Raw genomic sequence first — 26,107 nt, forward strand, 5'->3', positions numbered from 1 at the left:
TGCGATTACTTGCTTTAAATTTCACGAAAGCAGTGCATGACACCAGTAATAGTATTTTCACAGTGTGCAGACTTACGTGCATCTTGTGCTGTTAAGTACAAATGCCAGTAAGTACAGACATTGCATGCAGCCTTAACTGTGCACTGCTAGCAATTCAGGTGTTGCTGCATGCATCAAGTTTAGAGCTTTCTGAATACGTATGAGCACTCTCTGTTCTGCCATGTAAGTCCACAAATGAACTTGGCAAATAGTAGGCTCACGTGGTAATTGCTAGCCAGCCATTGCTGGTCCTGCATTGCTTTGGCTAACAACGAACTGCCCTTCCATTGCACGGTATGTGCCTTGAGCGCCAATACTATCACTATAATCAAGAGTTCGACGGAAAGCCGCCTGGTCGGGATGAAATATGACAAAGAAAGACGTATACCGACCAAATAAAACTTTTTGAAAACAAGCAAAACGTCTTGTTTTTCAAGTTTTATTCGGTCGGTGTATGTCTTTCTTTGTCAGTACTATTGCTATGCTGTTACTGTGGTAATATAACACCTCACGTGCTTGCCAATACAGAATTTCTATTGGCTCGCCAAGCTTCAGTGCAACATTCAGAAAACACACTGTAACATGCAGCCAGTAAATCAGTTGAGCTTGAATTTCAGCGTCTTCATGACTATGCTATGCAAGAGCTTTGATGCTCCAGACACAGACCCAGTGGTTGAAAGTTACGTTATGAATACTAGTTGACAAAAATCTCTCTGTTATAAGCCTTGGTGGCCAAGAAGCCCTGGAAAGCTAGAAAATTGCTTTTATTAACAAAAGTGAGGGTATGGGAGAACTCAAATGGCAGCAATTTTGCTTGCAGTTGCTATGTTTACAATATTACATCATATGTGAACTACGCCCAAGAATTCGAGTGAGCTACTGTGCAGTGCCCAAAGTCTCTATTTCTGTAATATACAGCATAATCTTGTTGATACGATTCCGCTTCGTACAATTTCATGGCACCAACATTCACGATTGAGAACACAAAAAATGACCCAATATAAGTATGTTTCTTTTTTATCGGTTTATACATTCCCGGAAAGCATAGTCTTTCAGCATCAAAATTCACTACATCGCAAAACTGCGATCATATGATCTGTTTTCTGGACACTAGATCCCATGTGAACAAGAAAAGGTGCGAGGTATGCGCAATTGAGAGCAGTAGACACCCCCCACAGCAGCCTCCCCACAGTACTTGCCCACCCGTGTCATGTGAAAATGCCAGCACACACTCAGTTCCCTCTTCCAGTACCAGCAAATCTTCTCACCACTAACCCTATCTTGTTTCAAAGCCTGTGTGGCATAGTGTTAGAAGTGTACTGCATGCTTTAAATAGGCAATAACCCAAACACGCCGCTGTTCCCCGCTGCAGGCAATGCAAAGTGAGCGTCATGTTTTGCTCGGATGGCATCATATTTCAGTGTTGCCCACCAGCTCGATTTCATTTCAGTTTCCCATCGGCAGATGTGGGTCTTACACCAAACATTTTTTAAACTTTTTTTTAAAGCATTTTTTAAAACATTTCTTCAAGGTATGGCACTAAAAACTTCTATATATATGTAATTTATGTGCTTATTTCAAATGTAAGGTCCATTTTTATTTATGTGCTTCAAATATAATTTCATGCAAGCTTCCTTTAATTATTTTCTGCAAAGATTTGCAAAATACACTTTCTTCAGATTTCACTAAATAGGGTATGAATGGCTTCTGTATGAGTCAAGGAATGCCGTAAGACTAACCTTGTTGCCCTGCCTTACCTAGAATACGAGTGGTAAGCTTTTGAAATTGAAACTCAAAAGAGCGTTCTTCTGGTGCTTAACTTCAAAATAAAACAGCACACAAGCAACAACGAAGACCAAAGAAAGATGACACCATCAGCACCATGGTGTCATCTTTCTTTGGTCCCCAATGTTGCTTTTGTGCTGTTTTATTTTCGTAATGTTCGACCAACAAGCCCAGGTTTCCAGTAATCTTAACTTCAAAGTCTCGCAACACTGAAGGCATTCAAATGAGACTCCAGACAAATATTTTATCCGTGCATGAAGGCAACAGCAGCGTAGCATACAACAAATCCTGTTCAAACACTGACCATCATGCTACCATCCGAATTCTGCATGCATGAACTAGAAGCATGAAAGGAGGTAGATAATGGGGCAATTATTGCATACCACTGTCACAACTATTTGTTGATTAATTATTGAAGCTGGCAATTAACTAACACAAAAGTAACTGTTTAAGCTATTTACACATTCCTGAGAAGCTATTTTTGTTTCACAGTGAACATAGATGACAACATCCTCATGCTGCCTTAATGACAATCCTGCACTAGCAATACATAAATCCAGTGAATGACTGGGTTTAAGGTTCAATGCTGTGAGTTTCAATGCTGCTGTGCCACCAGAAGTATCACAGCAGCGGGGGTGCTCAGCGGCACTTCAATACAAGCAGTGCACCCCTAGCACCCCAACAAATTTGGGCAAGCACGCACACAGAATGTGCAATTCACAGCACATGCACAATGACTAAGAAAATTTGGTAATTTACAAAACATTTAAGAACACTGAACTAGTGCGGTAGACAGTACTGGTTAGAACTAAGCGGATGCTTTTGGTGCTCTGCCTATATTTACTTGCCAGTGGCTGCTGTTAAATTTTGCAAGCTGTTATAGAGGAGGTGCCAGAGACAAACTGACTAATCAGATACCTTCAGAAAAGGCTATCACATGGAGAAAAATTACGCACAACTGCCCACGAAATTGAGGAAAATCATAGGAAAACAGTTGTAGCATACACTGAAGGCAGGGTCGGCCACTTTTTCATGGAAATCCAACATGGGCTTGGAAATGTCCACTTGTTCAGCCCACTCAAGACACACATTGCGGTCATTCGTAACATTGCTGATGTTCAGAACGTTGGCCACAGGCTCCTAAGACATCATAAAAAACAAAGAATGCATCAAAGCAAAAGACAATCATAACAAAAGAAAAGTATGTAAGCCACCACACCATTTACTTAATAGATATAACAAAACAAATAAAAAATAACAATTTTTTTATATGTGTGTATGCTTGTATGAGTGTGTATGCTTGTAACTAGGGGTGTGCGAATATCAAAATTTTCAAATACGAATCAAATAAGGATACTTAGTTTCGAATATCTAAATGAATATCGACTGCACATGCACATGCATTTATCAAGTTCAATTAATTTGTTATGTTGGGAGATTGAAATTGCATTGTCAATGTTAAAAAACTAGACTAGTAAGCCGCTATACTAAAACATTGTGTATTTGGCTCATGCTAGCTTGGAAAATTTAGTAATTCCCACTAGCTGTCCTGGCCAGCCCATGACTTATTACACAGCATCAAATTCCCATAAACTCGGAGGTAATTGACTCGGAGGAATTTAACGCTGTGCCAGTCGTAACTCATCGCACTTGCTGCCAAGCAATAAGCTCACTCAGAATTGAGAGTGGCGCTGCAAAAAAAAAAAAAAAAAGGTGCACCCTCGCTGTTCGCAAACCCGTGCCCCTTACTAATGAGAGGCGGGCTTTCCCGCAGAGTTCAGACGTTCAGTGGCTAAGCGTGCTTCCCAAGTTAAATTTGGCAAGCGGCACAAAATCGGCACAAGGTCGCCCTAGTATTCTTAGATTATATAGAAACAAATGCTAAGAATCGTGTTTGCTCTCGCACAACCAGCAATAAATTCGATTTGATTCGAATACTCGAATCTGTGTGAAGTGAGTCTGTGAATTTTTAAACAGTTAATCGGTGATTATCACGTAATTCCTAATGTCTGACCACAACTACTGATTTTGCTTTACAAAAGGGAAAGAGGTTGTGCACCAGAGAATGTAAGAAGTGTGCAAGAGCTAGAGATCGAAGTACTTAGACTCAGTAACTGTCGTGAAGTAAAAACAGCAGTTGAGGCCCTAGCATTTAGGCCTGCGTGGTTCCCTTCTCACTGTCAGTTCTTCCTTGTGTTGTGCTAGCACAATGCCAGCCAACCAGAATTAACTAGCCCAGCTCGCTATCCTTACTATACATCTTAATGATGACGGTTAACTAATCCAAAAGAAAACAGAAGCCTTGTTGCAAGGAGGCCCTACATCACCCTTAGGATCCCTAACAATTTTGTGTCGAAATGCAATGACATAGCAATTTTCACATCTGCCAGCTCCAGTGACAACAAAATCAGGGGGTTCCAAATGTTCTGACACACTGTCCATGCATGTAGCTTCTAATAAGTGCACCAGACAATGTGATGTGGTATCTCTCGTCAGAGGGCACCCTGCATGAAAGGCCCTGTAGTCATCCTAGCTATGTAAACGGAGCTGCAGAATTGACAATGGATTCACCCCTATGGTACTCAAAGGCCCATCATAGCCACTGCCCCATTCATGGGCAAGCAATGACGTACCAATGGAAGGTTCTCCAACAGTCCAGCATCATCCAGGGTCTGGCTTAGCAGGCTGTCACTTATTTGCTGTATGAAGAAAGAACATTAATGCATCATTTCCGATAGTTCAAAACTCAATTAGAGTGGTTACAATATTACACAAAAGACATGCACAACACTTTACAAAGAAAACACTGTTGGCATAGGTTTGCACATGGGTGTCCCAAAACGGGGAGATAACTTCCTGGAAGTACAATTCCCATTAGTGTCTTAGGGCACTTTCACCAGCTCAAGTTAGCTCCTAGCTAGCTAAAGTGTTGCCAAACATTCCAAATACAGCCTTTCAAGAGCACTTTACCAAAAATGAAGGAATAGCACACTCCCACTCATTGTTCAGCGTCCTTAACTTCAACAATGCATTGTTCCAAATTGCTCGCATTTCATAGTCATCCGAGTTCTACAGGAGACAATGGCCTATGAGGAAAATCTGTGCCTCCTCCAGCAGGCTTGGGAGGGGGTGGTGGTATTGCCCCGCCCATTGCCACACCACTGCTACATTTGGTTAACTGGGTACTTGGGGATCAGATCAGAAGGAGCATGTGCTGATGCTTACAGCACCCTTCTACAAGAATTATCGAAGCACAGTTCTTCAAGACATAACATTGCTCAGTAATTATCGCAAGCTTTAGTGCCCAAATGCCCATTCACTCGACATAAAATAGCTTTTCTATTTCTTACGCAAAAGAATGCTACGTGCAACACCAGCAGAAAACGATTTACAAGGTATATTTACAATGCTAGTGTTAGGGCAACCAAGATGTAATCAACTAGCAACTGGAATGAGCTTGTCTTCCTTAGCTTCACTGCAGCCATGGATGCTCCATCTGGTGCTGTTCCGTATCATGACTCTCAAAGATAGAAGCACCATCCTGGTGCATCTTCTATGCATCATTGGTCAAATGAGTGTGGTAAGGCTTGGACCTCGCCACATCAACAATGTCACTTGATGCTGACAATGGAGCAGAGGGACTAGCAGGGACGTTATATGTAACATAAACCACTTGTAAGAAATACCCATGTAATGGAAGGAGGACCAAGGGACCACCAGAGAACCCAAGAAATAGTGTGCGCCTTGGAGTCAGCAATCATAAATATGTCTCCGATTCTCTTAGTAATTGGTGGCCAACGCAAATACCTTGGTCTTTAGATTGCGCTGAACATGTGATACAAAAATACTGTATGCATGCCTCTGAAATAGCAATTAAGCGGAGATGCTCCTCGAAACAAGTTCTCTTTTTATTATTTGTACTGGAGGCACGCAAATTCAGCCAATTACACAGTTTTCTATGCAGATTTCAAATATAACATTAGTTTTTATGTAGCTGCTATATTTCTTGAGTTATGTCACACAAAATGGCAAAATATAATCACCTTTGCAGCAACTTTCTTTCTGTACTAAATTTTTCACAAAAATCATTATGCTGTAGCTTATTTAGCTCTTTGTAGACTGAAAAGTGCCGATATCTAGCCAAATAATGTCTACAATTACTGGAACTATGGAAAAAAATTGGGACATTTTGACTAATTCATATTAAGGTTCGTTACAGCACAACACAAGACAAGGACAAAAGAAGGCATAAAACAAGTGCATGACAATGATGAAGAAGCTTTCATCAATGGTTGCGGTATCTCAGTAGAAGCCTTTCTTGAACTTCTTTCCTTTTACTTGAGATCTACCTTTGTTTCATGGAGAGGGGGTCTGTACATACAAAAATCGGGGGTATGCATTGGCTCGTGCGTAGCTCCTATCATTAGTGACATTTTTCTAGGTTATATTCTTACGCGAAGGATGAGTCAGTAAGACGAGAAACTATTTACAGGGTATATTTACAACAGCGGTTGCAGCGCTGACCAGTTAGATTCACAGCACGAGCCCAGTTCGTTCTTCCTCCTCTTTTCTCAAGTGATGGCGCCCACGCGCCTCGTTCAAACAATCAAATACCACACGCGTGTAGCATAATCCCCCAGCGGCAGAAGAGATGTCCAGGACCGTCTAAATGTCATCACTGGGAGGGTGATACTGCTTCAGTCATGTAATGTGCACGATATCACTGGACTGGGAAGCAGATGGAGCGTCAGGGGCAATCTTGTAGGTTACGGGAGTCAGAGCACGAAGCACTCGGTATGGGCCTGTGTAACGAGACAGCAGTTTTCCTGACAGGCCGACCTGACGCGACGGAGACCATAGAAGCACCAAAGAACCAGGCAGGAAGTGCACGTCTCGGTGTCGCCGGTCGTACAAACGCCTTTGATGCTCTTGGGATTTCAGAAGGCGGTCACGGACAATTTCTCTTGTGTGGGCACAGCGGGCGATGGCGTCAAGTGCATATTCACTGGTTGGCGCCGCGTGAACAGGGAAGGTTGTGTCGAGGGCAGTGCTGGTTCTCGGCCGAACAGAAGGAAAAATGGGGAATAACCGGCTGTGTCGTGACGCGAGGAATTATAAGCAAATGTGACAAATGGTACAGCGAGGTACCAGTCAGTGTGGTCTGAACAGACATATTTCGCGAGCATGTCTGTGAGAGTGCGATTGAGACGCTCCGTGAGGCCATTTGTTTGTGGATGGTATGACGTGGATAGCTTGTGCCGCGTGGCACAGGACTGCAGGATGTCCATGATAACTTTTGATAGGAATGTCAGGCCACGGTCTGTGAGAAGTTGTCACGGAGCTCCATGTAATAAAATCAAATCGCATAGAAGAAAATCGGCGACATCTGTGGCACAGCTTGTAAGAAGTGCTCGGGTGATGGTGTAGCGCGTGACGTAAACCGTGGCCACAGTGATCCACCTGTCCCCAGAGGTAGAAAGAGTAAAAGGGCCAAGTAAGTCCAAACCAACTCGAAATAATGGTTGCGCGGGAATGTCGAGTCGTTGAAGGTACCCAGCAGGGAGCGTCGATGGTGTCTTGCGTCACTGGCATTTCTCACACGCAGCTACGTCTCTTGGAACGGAGCGACCATGCCCTGGCCAAAAGAAGCGTCGGTGGATCTGGTCGTAGGTACGTGACACACCGAGGTGACCGGCAGTGGGGAGGTCGTGAAATTCGTAGAGAACAGCCGAGCAAAGGTGTTCAGGAATCACAAGGAGTAATGCTGGGCCGTCGGGGTGAACATTGTGGCGGTACAGTAAGCCATCTTGAAGTGTGAATAAGCGAAAGGAACTGTCAGCAAGTGACAATTCCAGGCGGTCAATGATGATACGCAAGGACGGGTCATGGCACTGCTCGTCGGCGACATGGAGCAGTGGAAAAACAGAGAGAACACAGGCGTCGGTGTCAGTATCAGACGTAGAGGTCGCGGCTTCGACTGGGTAGCGAGAGAGGCACTCTGCCTCCTGGTGTTGGCGTCCCGACTCGTAAGTCACTGTGTAGGGATATTCTTGTAGTCGGAGGGCCCAACGACCGAGCCGGCCAGTAGGATCCTCGAGCGACGAAAGCCAACAGAGCGCATGATGGTTTGTGATTACTGAGAAGGGCTTGCCATATAAATATGGGCGGACCTTTGAAACAGCCCAGATGAGAGCAAGACATTCACACTCGGTAATCGAATAGTTGTGCTCTGCAGGTGTCAGGAGCCGGCTAGCATAGGCTATAACGCGGTCATGTCTGTGTTGGCGTTGCGATAAGATGGCGTTGATCCCATAACCACTGGCATCGGTTCGGACTACTGTAGGTGCGGACAGGTCCAAGTGGGCCAAGACCGGTGGATTGGCGAGAATCGTGATAAGGTGTGAAAATGCGGCAGCCTGAGGGGAACCCCACGTAAGAGGCACGTCTTTCTTCAGAAGTTCAGTGAGTGGTCGAGCGATTGCTGCGAAATCTTTCACGAACCGTCAGAAATAAGAATAGAGCCCCACAAAACTCCAGACGTCTTTGACAGACTGAGGTACACGAAAAGCCGTTACTGCTCGAACCTTCTCCGGGTCGGGTTTTACTCCAGAAGCATCGACGAGATGGCCTAGCACTGTAATCTGTCGGCACCCGAAGTGGCACTTGAATGAGTTTAATTGGAGCCCAGCCTTGCAGGAGACGTCAAGGATAGCTGCGACGCGCTCAAGGTGCGTTTCAAATGTAGGAGAAAACGCAAGGACCTCGTCGAGGTAACAAAGGCAAGTTGACCATCTGAAACCTTGAAGCAGAGAGTCGATCATCCGTTCAAACGTGTCGGGGGAATTGCATAAACCGAACGGCATAACCTTGCATTGGTAGAGGTCATCTGGAGTGACGAAAGCGGTCTTTTATTGGTCTTGCTCATCGACAAAAATCTGCCAATAACCAGATCGAAGGTTGATGGACGAAAAGTATTTGGCACCGTGAAGACAATCAAGAGCATCGTCGATTCGTGGTAAAGGATAAACGTCCTTTTTAGTAATTCAGTTTAGGTGGCAGTAATCAATGCAGAAACACAATGTGCCATCTTTCTTTTTGACGAGCACGACCGGTGACGCCCAAGGACTCGACGAGGGCTCAACAATGCCTCTGGCAAGCATCTTGTTTACTTCCTGCTGAATAACTTGCCGCTCTGCCGCGGACACGCGATACAAGCGGCGGTGAATGGGAACAGCATCACCAGTGTTTACTCTATGCTTAACAAGGGACGTCTGACCAAGTGGTCGATTGTCAGTGTCAAATATGTTGCGGTAGGAAAGCAAAAGGCGATATAGGGTGGCTGCTTGGTCAGGTGCAAGGTCCGGAGCAACCATGGGACATAATGGGCCGTCGAGGTTCAAGGCATCCTGCGAGTAATCAGGAGGATCTGGGGACACGTCGGCTACAAAAGCAGTGATGTGGTCGTCTGTCACTGACCGGAGCATGGCCGCCGCTATGCCTTCAGGTAACACTTGCTTCGTCGAGCCAAAATTGATAACGGGAAGACACATCCGATAAGCGGCAAGGGTTACGATGGAGTGTGGCACAACGGTGTCGCGCGCCAGGAGGACATCATGAATAGGTGCGACGACATAGTCGCCATCAGGCACAGTTGCCGTCGAGGCCAATTCGACGAAGGTTAGGGCTTTTGGAGGCAAGCAAACAAACGCTGTAGTGCAGAGGGTGTTCGGTTGTTCGGGCCAAACGTCTGAAAGAAGAGGAAGCTCGCGGCAAAGTGTACCGGTGGAACAGTCGATGAAGCCAGAATCCGTTGTCAGAAAGTCGAGCCTGAAGATTAGGTCATGAGGGCAACTGGTCAGCACGGTGAACAGGACTCGAACCTGGCGGCCAGCAATTCCTATGCAAGCAGTGCACATACCCCTGACAGCAACAGTGGCGCCATTGGCGACGCATACGGCTCGAGTGATGGCAGGCGTAAGAACCTTTTTGAGGCGATGACATAGGTTAGCGCTCATTGTGGACCCTTGGGCTCCAGTATCAATTAATGCCATCAACGGAACACCATCTACGTCTACTTCAATTAGGTTTGTGTTGGTGAGGAGCGTCAATGGAGGATTTGGACAGGATGAAAGTGATGCAACACTACCTCCAAGAGCTGCATGGACTAGTTTTCCATCCATCGGTTTGGTGAGGAAAAGCGGCGAGGTTGGGGTGACAGGGAGCGATGGCGTTGAGGCGACAGTGATCGCACAGAGGAGCGGCTGTCAGGGGCATCAGAAGTAGGGTACAGACGGTGAGGTGAATAACGGTGAGCGTCGGCGTATGGGCGAGGAGCAGGGAATGAGATCCAGTACGGCAGCATTCTGGCGGTGCGGCAGTGGCGGGATACATGACCAACATAGTGGCAGCGGAAGCAAATCGGTTTGTCATCTGGGATTCGCCATTCAGCAGGATTGCGTGGTCTGGGAGTGAAATACTGGTCATTACAGGTTGTGGACATGGGAATGGGTGCCGAATCAGGTCGAGAGACAGAGCAGGCGGTAGGGATGCCAAGGTTTGCAATTTCTTGCCACACAACTGCTTGAATAACAGAAATAGTGGGGGCCGCTTGGTCAAAGGTATCGTCAGGGGGTCATGGATGAAGGGGGGCTGGACTTGCCGCTTCAATCTCACGGCGAACGATACGTGTGACGTTCTCTTGAAATGGTCGTGTGGCGGTAAAAGCAGAGCAAGAGGACGTGGCAGGGGTGTTTGGGAGCCGGGAAAACAGTGGGACGACGCAGCGGCTTTTGACGATGGCTTCGATGGTAGAAATGTCGTTATAGACGAGCAAATTGAAGGCGTCGTCCACGATGCCTTTTAGGAAATGGCCCACCTTGTCAACCTCAGTCATGTGCTCGTCGACTGTCCGGCAAAGCGCAAGCACTTCCTGTATGTAGGAGACATACGATTCGGTCAACGACTGGACACGGGTGGCAAGCTCTTTTCGCGCAGTCTGTTGGCGACCTGACTGGTTGCCAAATAGGTCGCGAAGCCACTCCTTGAAAATTTCCCAGCTGGAGAGCTCGATTTTATGGGTGTGAAACCAGACATGCGGTGTCCCGTCCAGATAAAAGATCCCATTGGCAAGCATGATGGTAGGGTCCCAGTGGTGGCTTTGGCTAATACGCTCATACACGCTGAGCCAGTCGTCAACGTCAACGTCATTTTGGGCGGAGAACGTCTCAGGATCACGGAGACTAGGAACCGTAATGTACGTTGTGATTGGCGCCGCAGGTGTAGGTGGCGACGGGGTGGGTCCGTCGGAAGCCATGGCTGAGAAGACGACGGTGCAGCTGCTTCGGAGCTCTGTGGCGATGACAGGGAACGTTCCACCTCCACAACAATATTACACGAAGGACGAGTCACTAAGACGAGCAACTATTTGCAGGTTATATTTACAATAGTGGTTGCAGCGCTGACTGGTTAGATTCACAGTGCGAGCCCAGTTCATTCTTCCTCCTCTTTTCTCGAGTGATGGCGCACACACACCTCGTTCAAACAATCAAATACCACACGCGTGTAGCAATATTGATAGGCAACTATAGGGCCACCTTGCTAAGCTTTCCAATAGTGTTTCTCGCTATGCTGATGATTTCGTTATATTTTTTTACCAGTGACATTCACGCCGAGGGTGTTGATGAAATTTGAACATTATTCAGGCAGCACGGCACTGGCCTTGATTTTACTATCGAAGTCACTCAGGACCATCAACTGCAGTTTCTAGACCTGAGGTTAATCTTTGGTGAAAATCATGTGTGCTGGAAATATGATCCCAGGTCAGTTAAGCCCTTTTTGAACTATAAATCCGGTCATTCTAAAGTAGTGAAGTGGGCTATAGCGACGACTATCCTAAATGCTGCATTAAATAACTTGTGTTTTCATATGTCGAAGGCTGCTTTTTCTGATCAGGTAAATTGTTTACTGGACGCTGGTTACCCTGAAGCGATTATTTCATCTGTGAGTGAAAGTATGGTTTGCGGCGTCAAGAGCATAAATGACCAAGGTATTAAAACTAAATTAGAAGAAAAAAGAAAAAACGCAGTAGTACCATATGTACACAACTTAGCGCATGGGCTTAAGAACATTGGTTCAAGGTACAGCACTGATGTTCGTTTTTCTGCAATACATAAGATAGGTCGCATATGCCCGGTAATTGATAATTTGCTGAAGGATAAGCAAGTGAAGGGAAAATACACTGCCAAACATGTGAACAGGTACATCACTTGTGTTAAGCAGGTTGTGTATGCCATTCCATTATCTTGTGGCAGAGAGTACGTGGGACAAACGAAGCGATGTGTGAATGTTCGACTTAGGGAGCATGAGCTATCTCTTCAAGAGGTTGTGCCACTTCATCTCCCGGAGCATTGCAAGACATGCGGTTGCCACCCCGAATTTAAAAGAACTAGTGTCATTTTTAAACACGCGAGCAAATTGACAAGGCCAAGGCTTACAGTATAAAGATTAGGGGCAAAGCATGTATCAGTGAACCGTCTATCACTCTTCATGAAAAGGAACTGTGTTACCTAGGTGAATTTTGATTATGCGTCAGTTTGTCACAGTTGCCTCAATGCATCTCTGTGTCTCATGCATGTCATGGTTATCAACTGGCACCTATATATATGTTAGACATATCTTCAATAAAATATCAGTTGAGAGTCAGTGCCATGTCGTCGTTTTATACCTTCTCTTGTCCTTGTCTTGTGTTGCGCTGTAACGAACCTTAAATATATGCCCACTGTTATACAGTGCCTTTTCTTTCTGGACACTGTCACCACAGAAATAATTTTCTCTCGCGCACAGAAACGGACCATGACCCTGGTATGTCTGCACTACTTGGTGCAATGGCTGAATAGCTACAGTGCTTCTCCAATCCATGATTCTGAAATCCACCAACAGGAAGCTTTCAATGGTGCCCTCACAGGCAGCACAGTAAGTGCATATGGTACAGAGCAGTTCTTGCCTAACGTCTTCCATATTCAGCAACAATTAACCCTTTCGCTGTCACGGACGTACCGGTACGTCATCGCGCTTCCCCCCTACAGTGTCACTGATGTACCGGTACGTTCTCTATCGTGCGTTCAAAATTTCGCGCCTGAGCGCAAAGCTGGCGCTCGCTCCTAAACTGGCCACGCCATCTGTTGACTCTTTCTACAAGTTTGTATATTCGCCCCGACCTGTGTAGTAAGTACGGTGCGACTGCCACTCCCCCCTTTCTCTTCGCTGAGTGGCGCGGTGGCTCTGCGTTCGGTGGATCATGCGTCGTGCGCGTGTAGTTATGGGTTCAAGGGTTGTTCTGCCATCTCCGCTGGTTTGAAGGTTTTTATTTTTCTTCTGTTGGTATGTTTGCTACGGCGCGTCATGTTATTTGTATACCAATCATAATCAAAAATAAATTGCTATGTTCATTCCCTGTTATGCTCGTTCCCTGAAACCAAGCCGACACTGGGGGTGCGTCACGGCCAGAAAGGTCCGACAGCGAAAGGGTTAAACTGGGAGACTCCTTTCCTAATTTGGAAGTGCACTTCTTTGTGTTGCACATCCGTCCAACTAATAGCGGCACTAATCAGAGTTCAAATGAAAATGGAGTACTAGCAGTACACACTGGAGCTTATCTCTTGCATATAGTTTCATCACAAGGGCAACATCTATGTCAAATTTTTAAGTCATAAGCATGTAAACTACGCTCATACGCATTTATTACGAAAATGACTACATGACCATTAGTCATATCATAAGAAGCCAACAAAGACTGACACCAAGGACAACATAGGGGAAATTACTTGTGCTTAATTAATGAAATAAAGAAACGATAAATTAATAGAAATGAAAGAGGATGAAAAAACAACTTGCCGCAGATGGAGAACGATCCCACAACCTTCGCATAGGGCATAGGGCAACACTCCCAGGGTTCTACTGGGAAACATAAATACCCAAGAAAGTGGATGGGGAAACGGCGCCGCGGTAGCTCAATTGGTAGAGCATCGCATGCAAAATGCGAAGGTTGTGGGATCGTTCCCCACCTGCGGCAAATTGTTTTTTCATCCACTTTCATTTCCATTAATTTATCGTTTCTTTATTTCATTTATTAAGCACAAGTAATTTCCCCTATGTTGTCCTTGGTGTCAGTGTTTGTTGACTTCTTATGATATGACTAATAAAAAATTGGGCCCCTCGGTTAGCCCCCCCTTTCGTCTCATTCATTACATGACCATTAGCTTGACAAACTGCCTTGTGGGATAGCTAGCTTTGCAATTATGAAAAGGGTCCATTGGCATACAGACAATATGGCAAATATTTAGAACAAGACACGCGTGTTAGGCTTCTATCACTGTAAAATGTTAGAATGCACGTTCATCTGTGCATAAAATATTTCAGTTTAGCGCCACTTCTGTTTAGCACTTAACCTCAGTTATGCGGGTTATTGCTCTCTCTCTCTCTCTCTCTCTGGTCACTGTTTCTCCTCATGATGAGGGGGCTGCACACTAAAATGCGCCAATTATCAGGCAAAAAACAAATGAATAAATCAACATTTGCTGGCTGATTGCTCTATTAAAAAAGTCGCAGTTTCATCCGAAAGGCGATTTATTTCTTGCGCGTTCGAGGAATTCTGGCACCAAAGTGCAGTGGCGGGGTAGGCAGCTACTTAATAGAGAAGTAAAATAAGCGAGACGCCAAAGGTTTGTCAGTATTCGCATAAAGTTGCTGATGCTCGTTATCTGCATTTCCCTGTAAATATTTAATATACATCATCGAAGGCTTCCTTGACCATGCATTGTGTGTTGATTTTCATAAAAAATGAAAGAAGGCGTCTAGTTCCAAAAGGACACATAATATCATTTCACAAAAGTGTGCAGTCAGAATTATCACAACTTTACAAATAGTTTCTGAATACATAAATGTATAGCTAAGAGACAGAGAAAAAAGGATAAATGAAAGGCAGGGAGGTTAAGCAGGACTGAGCCCAGTCAACTACAATCTTTAGAGAAGCCATATACTAAGTAATGTAATCACTCAACAAATGTACAATATTCTAACTAAGCGGCGTAGCTATCGCAAGAATACGGATGATAAAATGTTCATTTATATAAGAATTATTTAAAGTTCTTGATCTAAAAAAGAAAAAAAAAAGTTGCAGTTTCGCCCGAAAGGCGAGGCATCAATTGCGATAGCAAATTATAAACAGCTATACGAAGTAAGGATAGTAGTTTTATCAGCCGTATAAACTTGTAAACATTCACATACTAACTGATTTAACAAGCACGGTGCAGCACGCACAAGCAAACATGAACACGTCACACTCAATGAGCACGGACACTCGCTGTCAACATGCTGGTGTGAGCAAATGAGGCAGCAGAAGCAGCGAGCGAAGTGACCTTCATGCAGTCTATTGCTTCAACTCAAGAGCGGTGTAAACACAGCGCACACAATAGTATGAGCCGTCTGCAGATAACTTTCAAGATATAGCATACGTGACGGTGCAAACTACGCACTTGTTGGCAGAGTCGAAGCTGCACCCACTGCCTCCCGTACTGCCCAACCGCTTTCCTCCATACATGGCACGCAAGGTTGAGTCGCGATCGTCACTTCCCCTTGCGCCCAGTTGCGAAATGCGCAGTTGCTGCCAGAGCACAACACCGTCTCCCCTCCCTACCTACCATCCCCCCACAGTCTTTCGCGTGACGAAAGGCGGCGCGTTTGCTCTCCGCTTTCTTTCTTCATGTGCGCCAGATTGAGCCATGATCGTCAGCTTCCCTCACATGCTTTCACTCGCACATACAGCATACAATGCGCAGCGACAGTGTTATTGCCTTTAGACTTTACACGGAACATCATGGCAACGACAACAACGATGAAAAAAATGCGGCTGGAGTGTTCATATAACTGCTATCGCAATAAAACAAGAATGCACAATTGAGAGCCTAGTCATTACGATGACAGATTTAGCTGAGTTCCTAACAATCTACGATATACAGCATAACTGAAATAAGAATACATATCCTTTTCATTCCTTCATTGTCTATTTGTTTGCACAACCCTCTAATTTCATGAAGCCTAGACATGTCACATAAGCACTGGGCTCAGCGTTCTCAGTGCAGTCTGTTCTTAGACTGCTCAAAGTCACTGCCACTAAGCAGCATGGCACAGATTCAGAGAACTGCTAACTACTATAAGACAATGCAATAATTCATCCAATTTTTCTTGCCAAAGACCATGTAAAATGCCTAGTTTCAGATAACATGGATATACAGCAGCCAACGTGCAAAATTCCACATTTTCAATAATATGATTCGAAGGTCACAAAAAGATCTCAAGAATAGACGTTTTTGATACCAAAAGTGAGAAACACTGTCATTAGCTCTTGCCAGAAATGACGCAGAATACAGAACATTGAGAGCCAGAGCAGCTCCTCTGCATTATCTCCTGGATTAGGTAGCACATGTAGCATGTCGCAACAAGCTGGAAATCTCGGAGACGATGTGCTGTGATTTGTGACATATCTGCTAAACACCAAGTGCATGTGTCGTCTGCTTAGTTGCTAGTTAAACCCTGGTAAAAAGAAAATTAGACAACTAGCTTTGGCAGCTTTGTGAAGATTGCTTTAGTAGTACATACTCGTAACATATTCAGCCAAAGCGAAACATTAAAGCAGCTGGCCTTTAAGTCTACTATTGTCCTGACCCCCATGCTTACAATAAACTTCCCTACAAAAACAAGTTCTGCTCTCAATTAAAATGCCATAACACTGTACCTATCATACGCAACGAAAACATTAACAAGCATTGTCACATACATATAACCAGGAATAAAGGTGTGCATAAGATTAATGACCTTGACTTCTAAGCTGGACTCTTCCGAGACTTGTGGCTCTCCAGAGGACAGCACGTCGGCCAAATTGAGCACATGGCGCACAGAGAACTTGTCTTCACTTGAAGGTTGCTCACTGCCAAAAGTCATGCCTTCTTCAAATCCAGGTGGAACTGTCAGCAAGTCTACCGCAATGAAAAGAATGAAGTCAACAAAACATAGCTAATAAGGCCTGTTTTGTTCTTGGCAGCCTTTCGTACTTAATACTCCACAATACACCTTTGGCATACTAAATGCAAAAATACACAAAACACTTCACACTTAACATTTACTGCATCCAAGCATTCATTCCTCATAACTTCTTCAGGCACCAATTAAGTTCACTAAAATACTAGTTGCGCATTTCATGCATCTTCATAATTATCCAAAGTGTACAGGTGCAGAAAGCATTCAGGGGCACTATAACGTAAAGCTATTCCAAGCTTTTCTATTCCAATTCTGCAATCAGCACTCCGCGATTGGTCAAACACTTTTTTGGACCACCCCCACTTCACCTGTCTCTCACGCGACGTAACGAAAACCACGATAGCTCCCAATCTGATATGACGTGACACACTGATTATGCATCATTGGACTGAACAAAAGAAAAATAGTTATTTCTGATTCGACCCCTTTTTGCCATTAGCCCTCGGCTATTGGTGAAAGTTTTCGGGCTGCACCCACTTCACCCACCTGTCACGCGATGTCAAAAAAGCGCGAGAACTCATTGCGTAAAAGTGACGTGCAATCGTTAAAGATGCATTAATATGCTGAACAAAACTGAGGTTTTTTCTGAATAGCCGCAGGCTGCCCCGTTCCGAAAGGAATAAAAGATGGCTGCCGCCGATCGCTCAGGCACTGGCTACTTGCCCCTGCCGGAGAGCTTGGGTTTATTATCGTACAATACAACTTTTTGCATGGCAGTGTAAAGTTTTCTAGCACTTTCGGCAAGTTTACGACCTCACTCTGCCAAGTCTTCTTGCTGAAGATCCGTTTTAGCAGAATTCTTAACCTTCCGTTGCATGCCGCTGCGATTTTCGACTAGCCACCGCAAGCTAAGTAAGGGAAAGCGGACCAATCGCAGACACCAGCAACACCCTCTTCATCTGGTTATTGATTTTCAGTGCACTGACTCTGCCCCATCGAATTCCTCTCCACTTGAGCATGTTCCTCGCCTCTTCTCAGCCAATCATATAAGACAAGCCGCTCAGTGTAGGCAATGTTATTCATTTTTAAAGCAAATTAAAGTGACTTCCTATAAACGAGGAGAGTGTTTGATTGGTCTGTTCAGACAACCCTGTGGGTCACCATCCGATGCTTGCGTTGGCGGTTACGCAAATGTGATGTCAGTAGGTTGGAATAAAAACATATTGGAATAGTTTTACGTTATAGGGCCCCAGAACTTTCATCAGATAGTTTTGTCAAGTTTACAGAAAGTGGACATCATGTGAGAACCCTGTAATGAGAACCTCAGATATGAGAGCATCAACTATTTCATTTCTAGCAACTCACAAAGCACCTATTCAGCTACTTGAAAAATATGCCTAACGTAAAACAATGTGAAAAAGGGTGAAAGAAATGAACCCACCAGATAACAACATACTGACGCACAAAGTAAGCCCCTAGCTGTCTAACTTCCAATTCGTTTTACTAATATACTTTACATATAATATTGAAACCTGCAGCACAGGTCCTATCAGAAGTGTTTCAAGATCTATGCAACATGTTTTAAATTTCATTATTTTCATCAGTGCTCTTGCTTTTGATGCACTATTTTGGTGTTTTGATGCACTATTTTGGTGTGCACAATTGTGCAAATGGCAACTGAAGAGGATGAAAAGCAACTTTTTTTGTTTTCTTAAAAAACATATTCTCTGTATGCCTCAAAAATTTACTACCTCAGACTAAATTGGTCAAGAAGAAGCAGATCAGCTGTTTCAGTGTTGCAATGCAATGCTGCCCTTTTATAACAGCTAGGAAGGAAGCCTTCTTTTTTTTATTCCCACTGACAAAGGCAGCACATAAAGCACTAATGTGGTTAAAACAGTAGTGTGGCAAAAGCTTCTGAAGCTTCTCCAGCATTATTTACATGGACACAGCAATACTATGCATTTCAGGAACATGTGGTACTTTATTTGCACCTAACATTCAGTTCAAGGATTCACAGATGACACAGCCGTTGTTCATACTGGAAGTTGGCCAAAACAAACTTACTTTGGTAACACACGACTCACAGACACAAACTGGTTTCCCCTCCAAAATATAAATGAAATTATCCAGCTACGTAGCATGCTAAAGATCTCTTGTCGCTATCTTTGCACGAGGTCTTTAACATTTACATCATGAACTAAGCAGTCTGTAACACCAGCACAAACTCCAAATTCCTCCAATGGCTTTTCAACAATAGCCTATTATGTAAGCTATTTTCTGTAATGCTTTGAGATAAAAATGTTTTGTGGGCTTTCTATGGAGGTAAACCCATATGCCATTCACAAAGTGACAACTCATTAAACTAAGCAAACAAAAATCCTAACACTTGCCATGTCTTAACATTTGCCTCTGCCAGAAACAAAAAGCCAATGATAAACCCATAAGCCCAGAGTCCTGTTTTCTATCATGTACCTCATCCAGTTCTGTCCCAACACAGTCAAACCTCATCATAACGAAGTCACGTCCGACATGAAAATACCTTAGTTTTATCCAATATTCATTATCAGAATGTATTCGTTACATGCTGATAATGGTAAGAAACATGTTAGATTTACATTGTTATATCCGATAACTTGTTTTGTGCATGATCATTATATAGAAATTTGACTGTAACACTATGTCCCAAATGCAAGCTGTAGTTCACCTGTAGTGTATGCAAAAAATTACCAAAGATGAGTTCTACTTATCAAGCCTACAGTTTCCTTGCTTTAAAAAGAAGATCATGCGAGCCAACTCAAGTTCTTCTGCTTAGTCCGCAGGAGGGGTGAACAATAAACAATAATCTTATTTAGCAATGTGGCAAATATCTCAGCCAGCCTGGCAACATATTCAAAACTGGAAGCAACCATTATCAGTGGCACCTCTACTTCCTATGTTAGAGCCAACCTTTCACATGGTAAATTCCACTTTCACAGAGACACAGGAGCTAATTCATAAGTGCATGGTGTGGCCATGCAGGTGTCTCAGCAACTCCAAGCAGAAACTGCATAGAGAGATGAGGGCCTGGTGTCAGGGCTGCCACACAATGCTCCTCGCACTACTTTGTGCTGGTGCTCATGATGCCTTAATGACCTTGCCATTATGCTGCTGCACAAGCAACAATACCTCAAACCAGCACAAATATGTTAGGCCTGGCTGTAATGCTGTGCTGGCTGACCTTACAGTAGCATGATAGTGTACACTGCAAGTGAATGGTAGCCACTGGTCTGCATATATTAAGCAATGCTTTGAAGGAATTTGAGAAGGAAGGCGACACCCAAGCCCTACAGAAAGTGTTGTCAGCAGTTATAATTCAGCATAGAAGAGAACCTGGGAATAGGCATTGTATGCCTGAACACGTGGAGCAAGAATTATTGAGAAGGCATAGCAATAAAGTCATGGCGTTGGGCACCGCACCGACGCACCCTCTGTCATGAGCCAGCTCGCCGAGAATGCAAAACGTGCACGGCAAGCTCTCCGAAGAGGCAATATACGAGACAATATCATGATTTTTGTGCGTCACGCCCATAGAAGAACATGTAAATACAGTTTTGCTGAAGCACTACAGATGATGCGTCGGGCGCGTTGCCATCTTTTCCTCCTCGCCTGACAGTGGCGTTATAGGGCCGTCCGCATGTGCTCTCACAGCCTAGCAGATTCCTCTCCTCAAATACTTCTTTCTCCATGCCTGAGCCACTGAATGTATTTACACATTCTAACAATTAGCAATTCTAGAGAAAGGAATTTGCAAGTGCTACTGAAAGCAATGCTCCTTCTGGTCCAGGTTTGAGCGAGTAACATCTGGACAGCAAGACAGTGTATCAGAGGGCTCTGGATTAATATCCACCAAGTTGGCTTTTTTAACATACATCAAAATCGTGACACATTTTTTTCATCCCACCCCTATTTTGATGCAGCCAATGCAGCTGAGAAGTGAACCTGTGACAACCCAGCGAAGCAGCTGTACGCAACAGCTACTGAGCCACTACAGGTCCTGTGAATCTCCTTCATACAGGTTTACTAGTTTTAAAAGTATTAGTTTTCATAGCCCCACTTTTCTATCTCTCTATCTGCTCATAAATTCAGTTCCTCTGAGTTGCCTAAGCAGATATAAGAATGGAAGCAATGACTAATTTGTAATATACCGCATATTCTAATGTAAGGGCCACATTTTTCTTTTTTTCTTTTTCAATTTGAGTTTGAATTTCTTGTGTGTCCCATGCATAAATAAAATGTATAAGTGTGTCTGTGCATTGAAAAACAGTCAGAGTTGCAGCTTCATGCAGCAAACATGAGTCTTTATTTTTAGCTTCAGGCGCTATGTCAATCGTTGCTGCTGGCAGTGTCCTCACAGCTGAAGCATCTGGAGTCTGGTTCACAGGAAGTGAGCTCTTCAATGATATGTTTGATTGCTGATTCAGGTCTAAACTTCGCATGCACGAAGTCCCGAGACTGCGTTGGCAGGGGAAGGAGGAAAGACCGCCTGATCAAGAGCACAAAATTTACGCAATTAAGAACTATGGGAGTTTTACAGGTGATAGCAACAAGGCAAGTTTCAGATGGTGTGAGAGTGAAAAAGGCAGTGCACGTACAAAGCAGTAGGAGCCCATGCAGTAAGCAGTGGAGTCAATGAACACATGCACACACATGCAAAAGAACATTGTGACATAGAGGTAAGGCAGTGCAGGTGCTTGTAAAGGCCGTCTTTAGCCGCACAGAAAAATGCACATGCACTCTGCTGCCGCACGCCAGAACGTACTGGGTAAAGGTTTTCAGCTTCTTTTGTTGCACAGAGGAAAGTCACAAAGACATAAGCCGCGAGGGGTACCAAGATAAGATTTACATGACAATGACACTTTAGGCCAACAAAATTTTCTTTGGCTGTTATCTGACATCGAATCATGTTATACTCATATCAAATCATGTTATACTGACAACACACAGAGTTAGCACAGCACCATAACGCTTCCCAGACTATCACACAATTGTAGCAGAACAGCCATAGTGCATCTCAGCAATTGGTATGCTTTCAACATGTGAGTGGGGAGGGGCAATACAAGAATAACTTCAGAAATATTTCTTTGTGTATTTAGTCCCACAAAATAGGTGTGTCTCTTGAAAGGACACTAAAGATGACTTTATATTTCATTTGTTTGCTTGCTAAAATACGAACACGGATTTCCTACACTACGTTTTGCAGGTTCCACAATCACTTAAGCGTATGTTCCTTTCAAGACATGGGATTTAAAAAATTCCATTCCCAATGATGTCCCTACAACTTCACAGGAACATATTTATATCAGCTAAATATGAGCAGGACACTGGTAACACTTATTTCAGTAGGCTCTACAGCAGCCACGTGAGGACTCACTTTTGAGTGGCTTCACTATAGTACTGCCTTAGCTAGCTTGCATTGCCCAATACGGACATAGGAAAGGAGATGCCTGCACCTAAAGTACTCCACATGTGGCTCTTTCTTTGAGCGAAGTCTCCTGAGTGCACAGAGGAGTGCAACCTCAGAGGGTGTCTAGACCAAACGAATACAGACTCCTGTGTGCCAAGTTACATGGTTTTCAAATTCACTTTGTTGTGCAAAGTTGAGACAGCATCTAGGGTGCAAAATGACAGGAAACTACAGGAAACCATACTGAAAGGAGCCCAGGCTAATCTTTGCATGAAGTCCTTGATCAGCATGCTACTTGACAGAATTGGTGCTGTCAGTTGTTTGTTCATGTATATGTATTGAAGCCTTACAGGTACAAATATGGCATAAGTGCACTTTCTTGGCTGACAGCAGCGTACACAATCACCAATGGTGAAGCCAGTTATCTTTTCTCCTTTTAAATTTTATGAATAAATTAGTGCTCAGGAACCTGGCCAAATGGTGCGTTACTGACCTGTACAACGTGGTCTACAACTCACATTGAAAATTTGAATTCACTTTAGTGTTGCTTTAGACAAGAACATGTGGCACATTTCGTTTGGCCTCTAGCTTAATTATCAATTTTGCACACACACACTGAGAGTGACAGTGCCTCAATGTTTATAAATATGCATCATTTGTCAAAAAACCACATTTAGCCACCAATGTAACATGGAGCAAACCAAAGCATACCCTGCACTTGTGGCTTGCAGCAATGAGATTGGAAAAGCCACAAAACACTGCACATTGCTTCGATACTCAAGGCTGTTTTGCACATGCAGAGCACTGTGACAGAATCAGTGCTGAAATGCATGTTTGGGACACTAGCGAAATCACTGAAGCTCAGCTGAGGCAAAGCACTTGCAGTGATGAGCAATGCACTGAGGCAGCAGTGTTGATACAACTCCATGCCATACATGGCAAGTACTGCTGGCAACAGGCAAGATACTGAATATCTTCCACAGTTATGGTAAAGGTAATGTCATGCTGAAATATCAGACAAGTGTTGTCATTTGTTTTTACAATATGGAAATAATTGCAATCTCAATTCCACCACAACAGATGCCCTCTTATGCAAATGACAAGTTTTGAAAAATTATTGCCTTCTTAAGCTTTCATGCAAGAGCAGAGAATGGTCTATGCTTTGTCATTTTATGTCACCAAATCCGCTCCTGAAATGCTAAGAAAAAATTATGACTTGGGAAATGCATGAGTGTCGTTACATACGAAAGAATGTCTGAGTTAAAAAAACTACTTCGTTAAACGCATGGGTTAGTAAGGTAACCTTGCAATCTACATTGTAGCACAATTCACAAAACATATCTACGGTCAGAAGCCTGCCAGACCATAATGTATTGATTAAAAATTTCATTTTGTAGTTCTATGGACACACATTGTAGATGCTTTTCATTGCACTGATAAAAGCATCCCTACAGAAGCAGTGTGATAAAGTGCAAAAAAGTATATCTTTACAGTAACAAAGCCACAAGATTTAGCAAAGTGCCTTTGATAAGCTCTATCAGTAATTCACTATATTCTAGTGCATCTTCTGCAGTGTGATAAACAGTACAAAATATATCTTTACAACAACAAAGCCAGAAGATCAGTGAAGTACCTTTGGTAAGATCTATCACTTGTTCATTATCTTCCAGTGCAGCTTCTTCTGTAAACACCTAGAAAAAACAAAATAACAGAAACATGAACACATCTACTACTATTACCTGCCCCAGGAGCAAAACATGCCAGCATGTAGCTTATGTGGCGCAATTACCAATGGAAAGTTTATATGTGATAGATATTCAACTACACATAAAAACTAAAGGCTATGTGATCATACAGCTACAGATTGCTTCTATGAAATTAAACAGCCTGGCTAAAGCTTTTGCATGAAGGCAAAAAAAAAGTAACTGATTACAATTCATTTAATATTGATGTAGCTGGCCCATGTATGTGTTGTTAAAATGCTTCAAATTTAAAGAAGGATGTCAAGGCAGTACTACATTCCATTTATTATTTAATTCACATTTGTTGCCAGATAAAAAGAATTCACCAATGATTACGATACTCCTTAACGTGAAATTTGAGCGCAGCTCTATACATTTCTTTCATGTCGCAATATATTGGTTGGCACGGACAATCTGTCTCGTGCAGCATGTTGCAAACGGAGCGAATTGTGGCGCGACTGCCTTGCTAATCGAGAGTTCACGAGAGGCAGCGCATAGGTGACATGTGGGCGCGATTTACAGCAGCCGCCGCAGACAGACCTGCACTCATGAAGTGCTTTGTTTCCATATATGGTATCGCTGGCGTCATCAGTGAACAGACGATACACGCAACTCTGGCGCATCTCGTAGCCATTGTCGCCGAAGGGCCCTTCTTGCACGGCACTACGCTTTTCTTCTCATGCTTTCGCCATACCCTCCTCATGGTTCCGCTGCACCCTCCTCCTCTGTTTTCCTCCTCGCACTCTCTTCACTATCACTGTCTTTCATCCCCCGCTGCGTTCCACATTTGCTTTTTTATCCTTCCCAGTGCTCGTTCACTTGGTTACACCGAGGACACTGACGTTGGCGCCGACGCTCACCACAGGAACCAGTGCCTAAGAGCTGTGCTCTAAAACATTGCTTCCTGTCAAGGCCTAGCACATGGAGATAAAGAATGTTCATAATGACTGTAAAGGCACTAACTCAAAGCACTGTGTTTACCTCTTCATATCCTTCAAGTGTTCCTGTAGTAAGATTTCTTAGGACCTTGAGCTCTGATGGGGCCATTGAAACATGACACGAAAACAAGGAGTTTATGTTTGGAGCGGACAAAAAGCACCTGGAGAAAAAAAAAAATCTTATGTCAGTGAAGAAACTGCTTGAACAGTCACACAATGTTAAGTAATGAGACCATAGGAACAAAACTAAAGAAACAAAATCAAAGTAACAAAAACATAGGATAGGTAGGCAGATGGCCTTAAAATTCCCACACCAGCTCCCATGATCTTATAAATTTTAACAGTACCTGCTCAAAACTAATTAAGTGTTTGGCAATAAAAGATTACGTTGAATACAGATGTATGTGATGAGTAAGCCTGCCAGTGTTTGGTACTTTCTGCCATGTAAAAATAGTCAAAGTATACAAACATACACTTAAATTCAGTAAGCCCCATTGATGCCACTGGTGCCACGCATACCATACGAAATTCAAGAAGGAAAGTATGCCGTTCTTTTCTGCAGTTCTGAAAAATATTTCACCAGTCTGAGGTGATTCAGCACTTCTCTTTTTATCCCTTTACCAATTTCACTTTCAGCACTTTCACTTCTATGTAAGATGCATGGTCAGGCAGAGAAAGACCACTTACCCTGTCGACACCCTCGCATTTCTAAACAGTGCAACCACTCTTCAGAAGGTGCAAGTAGAAAAGAGCTACACCGTGTACACCTACATACAATATTTACATGAAAGTACTAACCATGATTATATATATATATATATATATATATATATATATATATAAGAAAGAATCTGTTTGGCAGGTGCACACACCTGACAAAAGTCCAATGAAAATGCAAAGCACTACAAATTCAACCAGGTAAGGCCGCAACAGAAAGCAAGGTATTGTAATTATGCAATTATTTGCATATTTTGCATCAAAGTTTGAGCAAAGCTCTGCTCACAGTGAGCATTGTGCACCTGCTTGCTATTGCCTGGTGCAGGTATCACATTGGGTAAGAGAGAGAGAAAGCAAGGACAGGAAAGGCAGGGAGGTCAACCAGAAGAGCACCCTGTTTGCTACCC

At 43.6% G+C, this 26,107-nt stretch overlaps 1 protein-coding gene and 1 non-coding gene across 7 annotated transcripts in view; one reads left to right on the forward strand and one right to left on the reverse strand.

Moving 5' to 3' along the window:
- Nucleotides 1-26,107, reverse strand: part of tst (superkiller complex helicase subunit twister) — a 124,804-nt gene that overhangs the window by 88,255 nt on the left and 10,442 nt on the right. For 5 of the 6 annotated variants that reach the window (XM_055062873.2, XM_055062872.2, XM_055062871.2 and 2 more), the window contains 5 exons: nucleotides 25,027-25,144; nucleotides 23,937-23,994; nucleotides 16,696-16,856; nucleotides 4,458-4,523; nucleotides 2,830-2,964 (listed from right to left, as the gene is read on the reverse strand). In XM_055062873.2, the coding sequence (XP_054918848.2) occupies nucleotides 2,830-2,964; nucleotides 4,458-4,523; nucleotides 16,696-16,856; nucleotides 23,937-23,994; nucleotides 25,027-25,144 (538 nt within the window). The remainder of the gene's footprint in view (nucleotides 1-2,829; nucleotides 2,965-4,457; nucleotides 4,524-16,695; nucleotides 16,857-23,936; nucleotides 23,995-25,026; nucleotides 25,145-26,107) is intronic. The other variant, XM_072288504.1, reaches the window with a different exon arrangement.
- Nucleotides 13,822-13,894, forward strand: TRNAL-CAA (transfer RNA leucine (anticodon CAA)). The gene has a single exon. It is a non-coding gene; the product is annotated as a tRNA-Leu (tRNA).

This window comes from Dermacentor andersoni, chromosome 1 (genome assembly GCF_023375885.2).
Source record: "Dermacentor andersoni chromosome 1, qqDerAnde1_hic_scaffold, whole genome shotgun sequence".
Classification (NCBI taxonomy): domain Eukaryota; kingdom Metazoa; phylum Arthropoda; class Arachnida; order Ixodida; family Ixodidae; genus Dermacentor; species Dermacentor andersoni.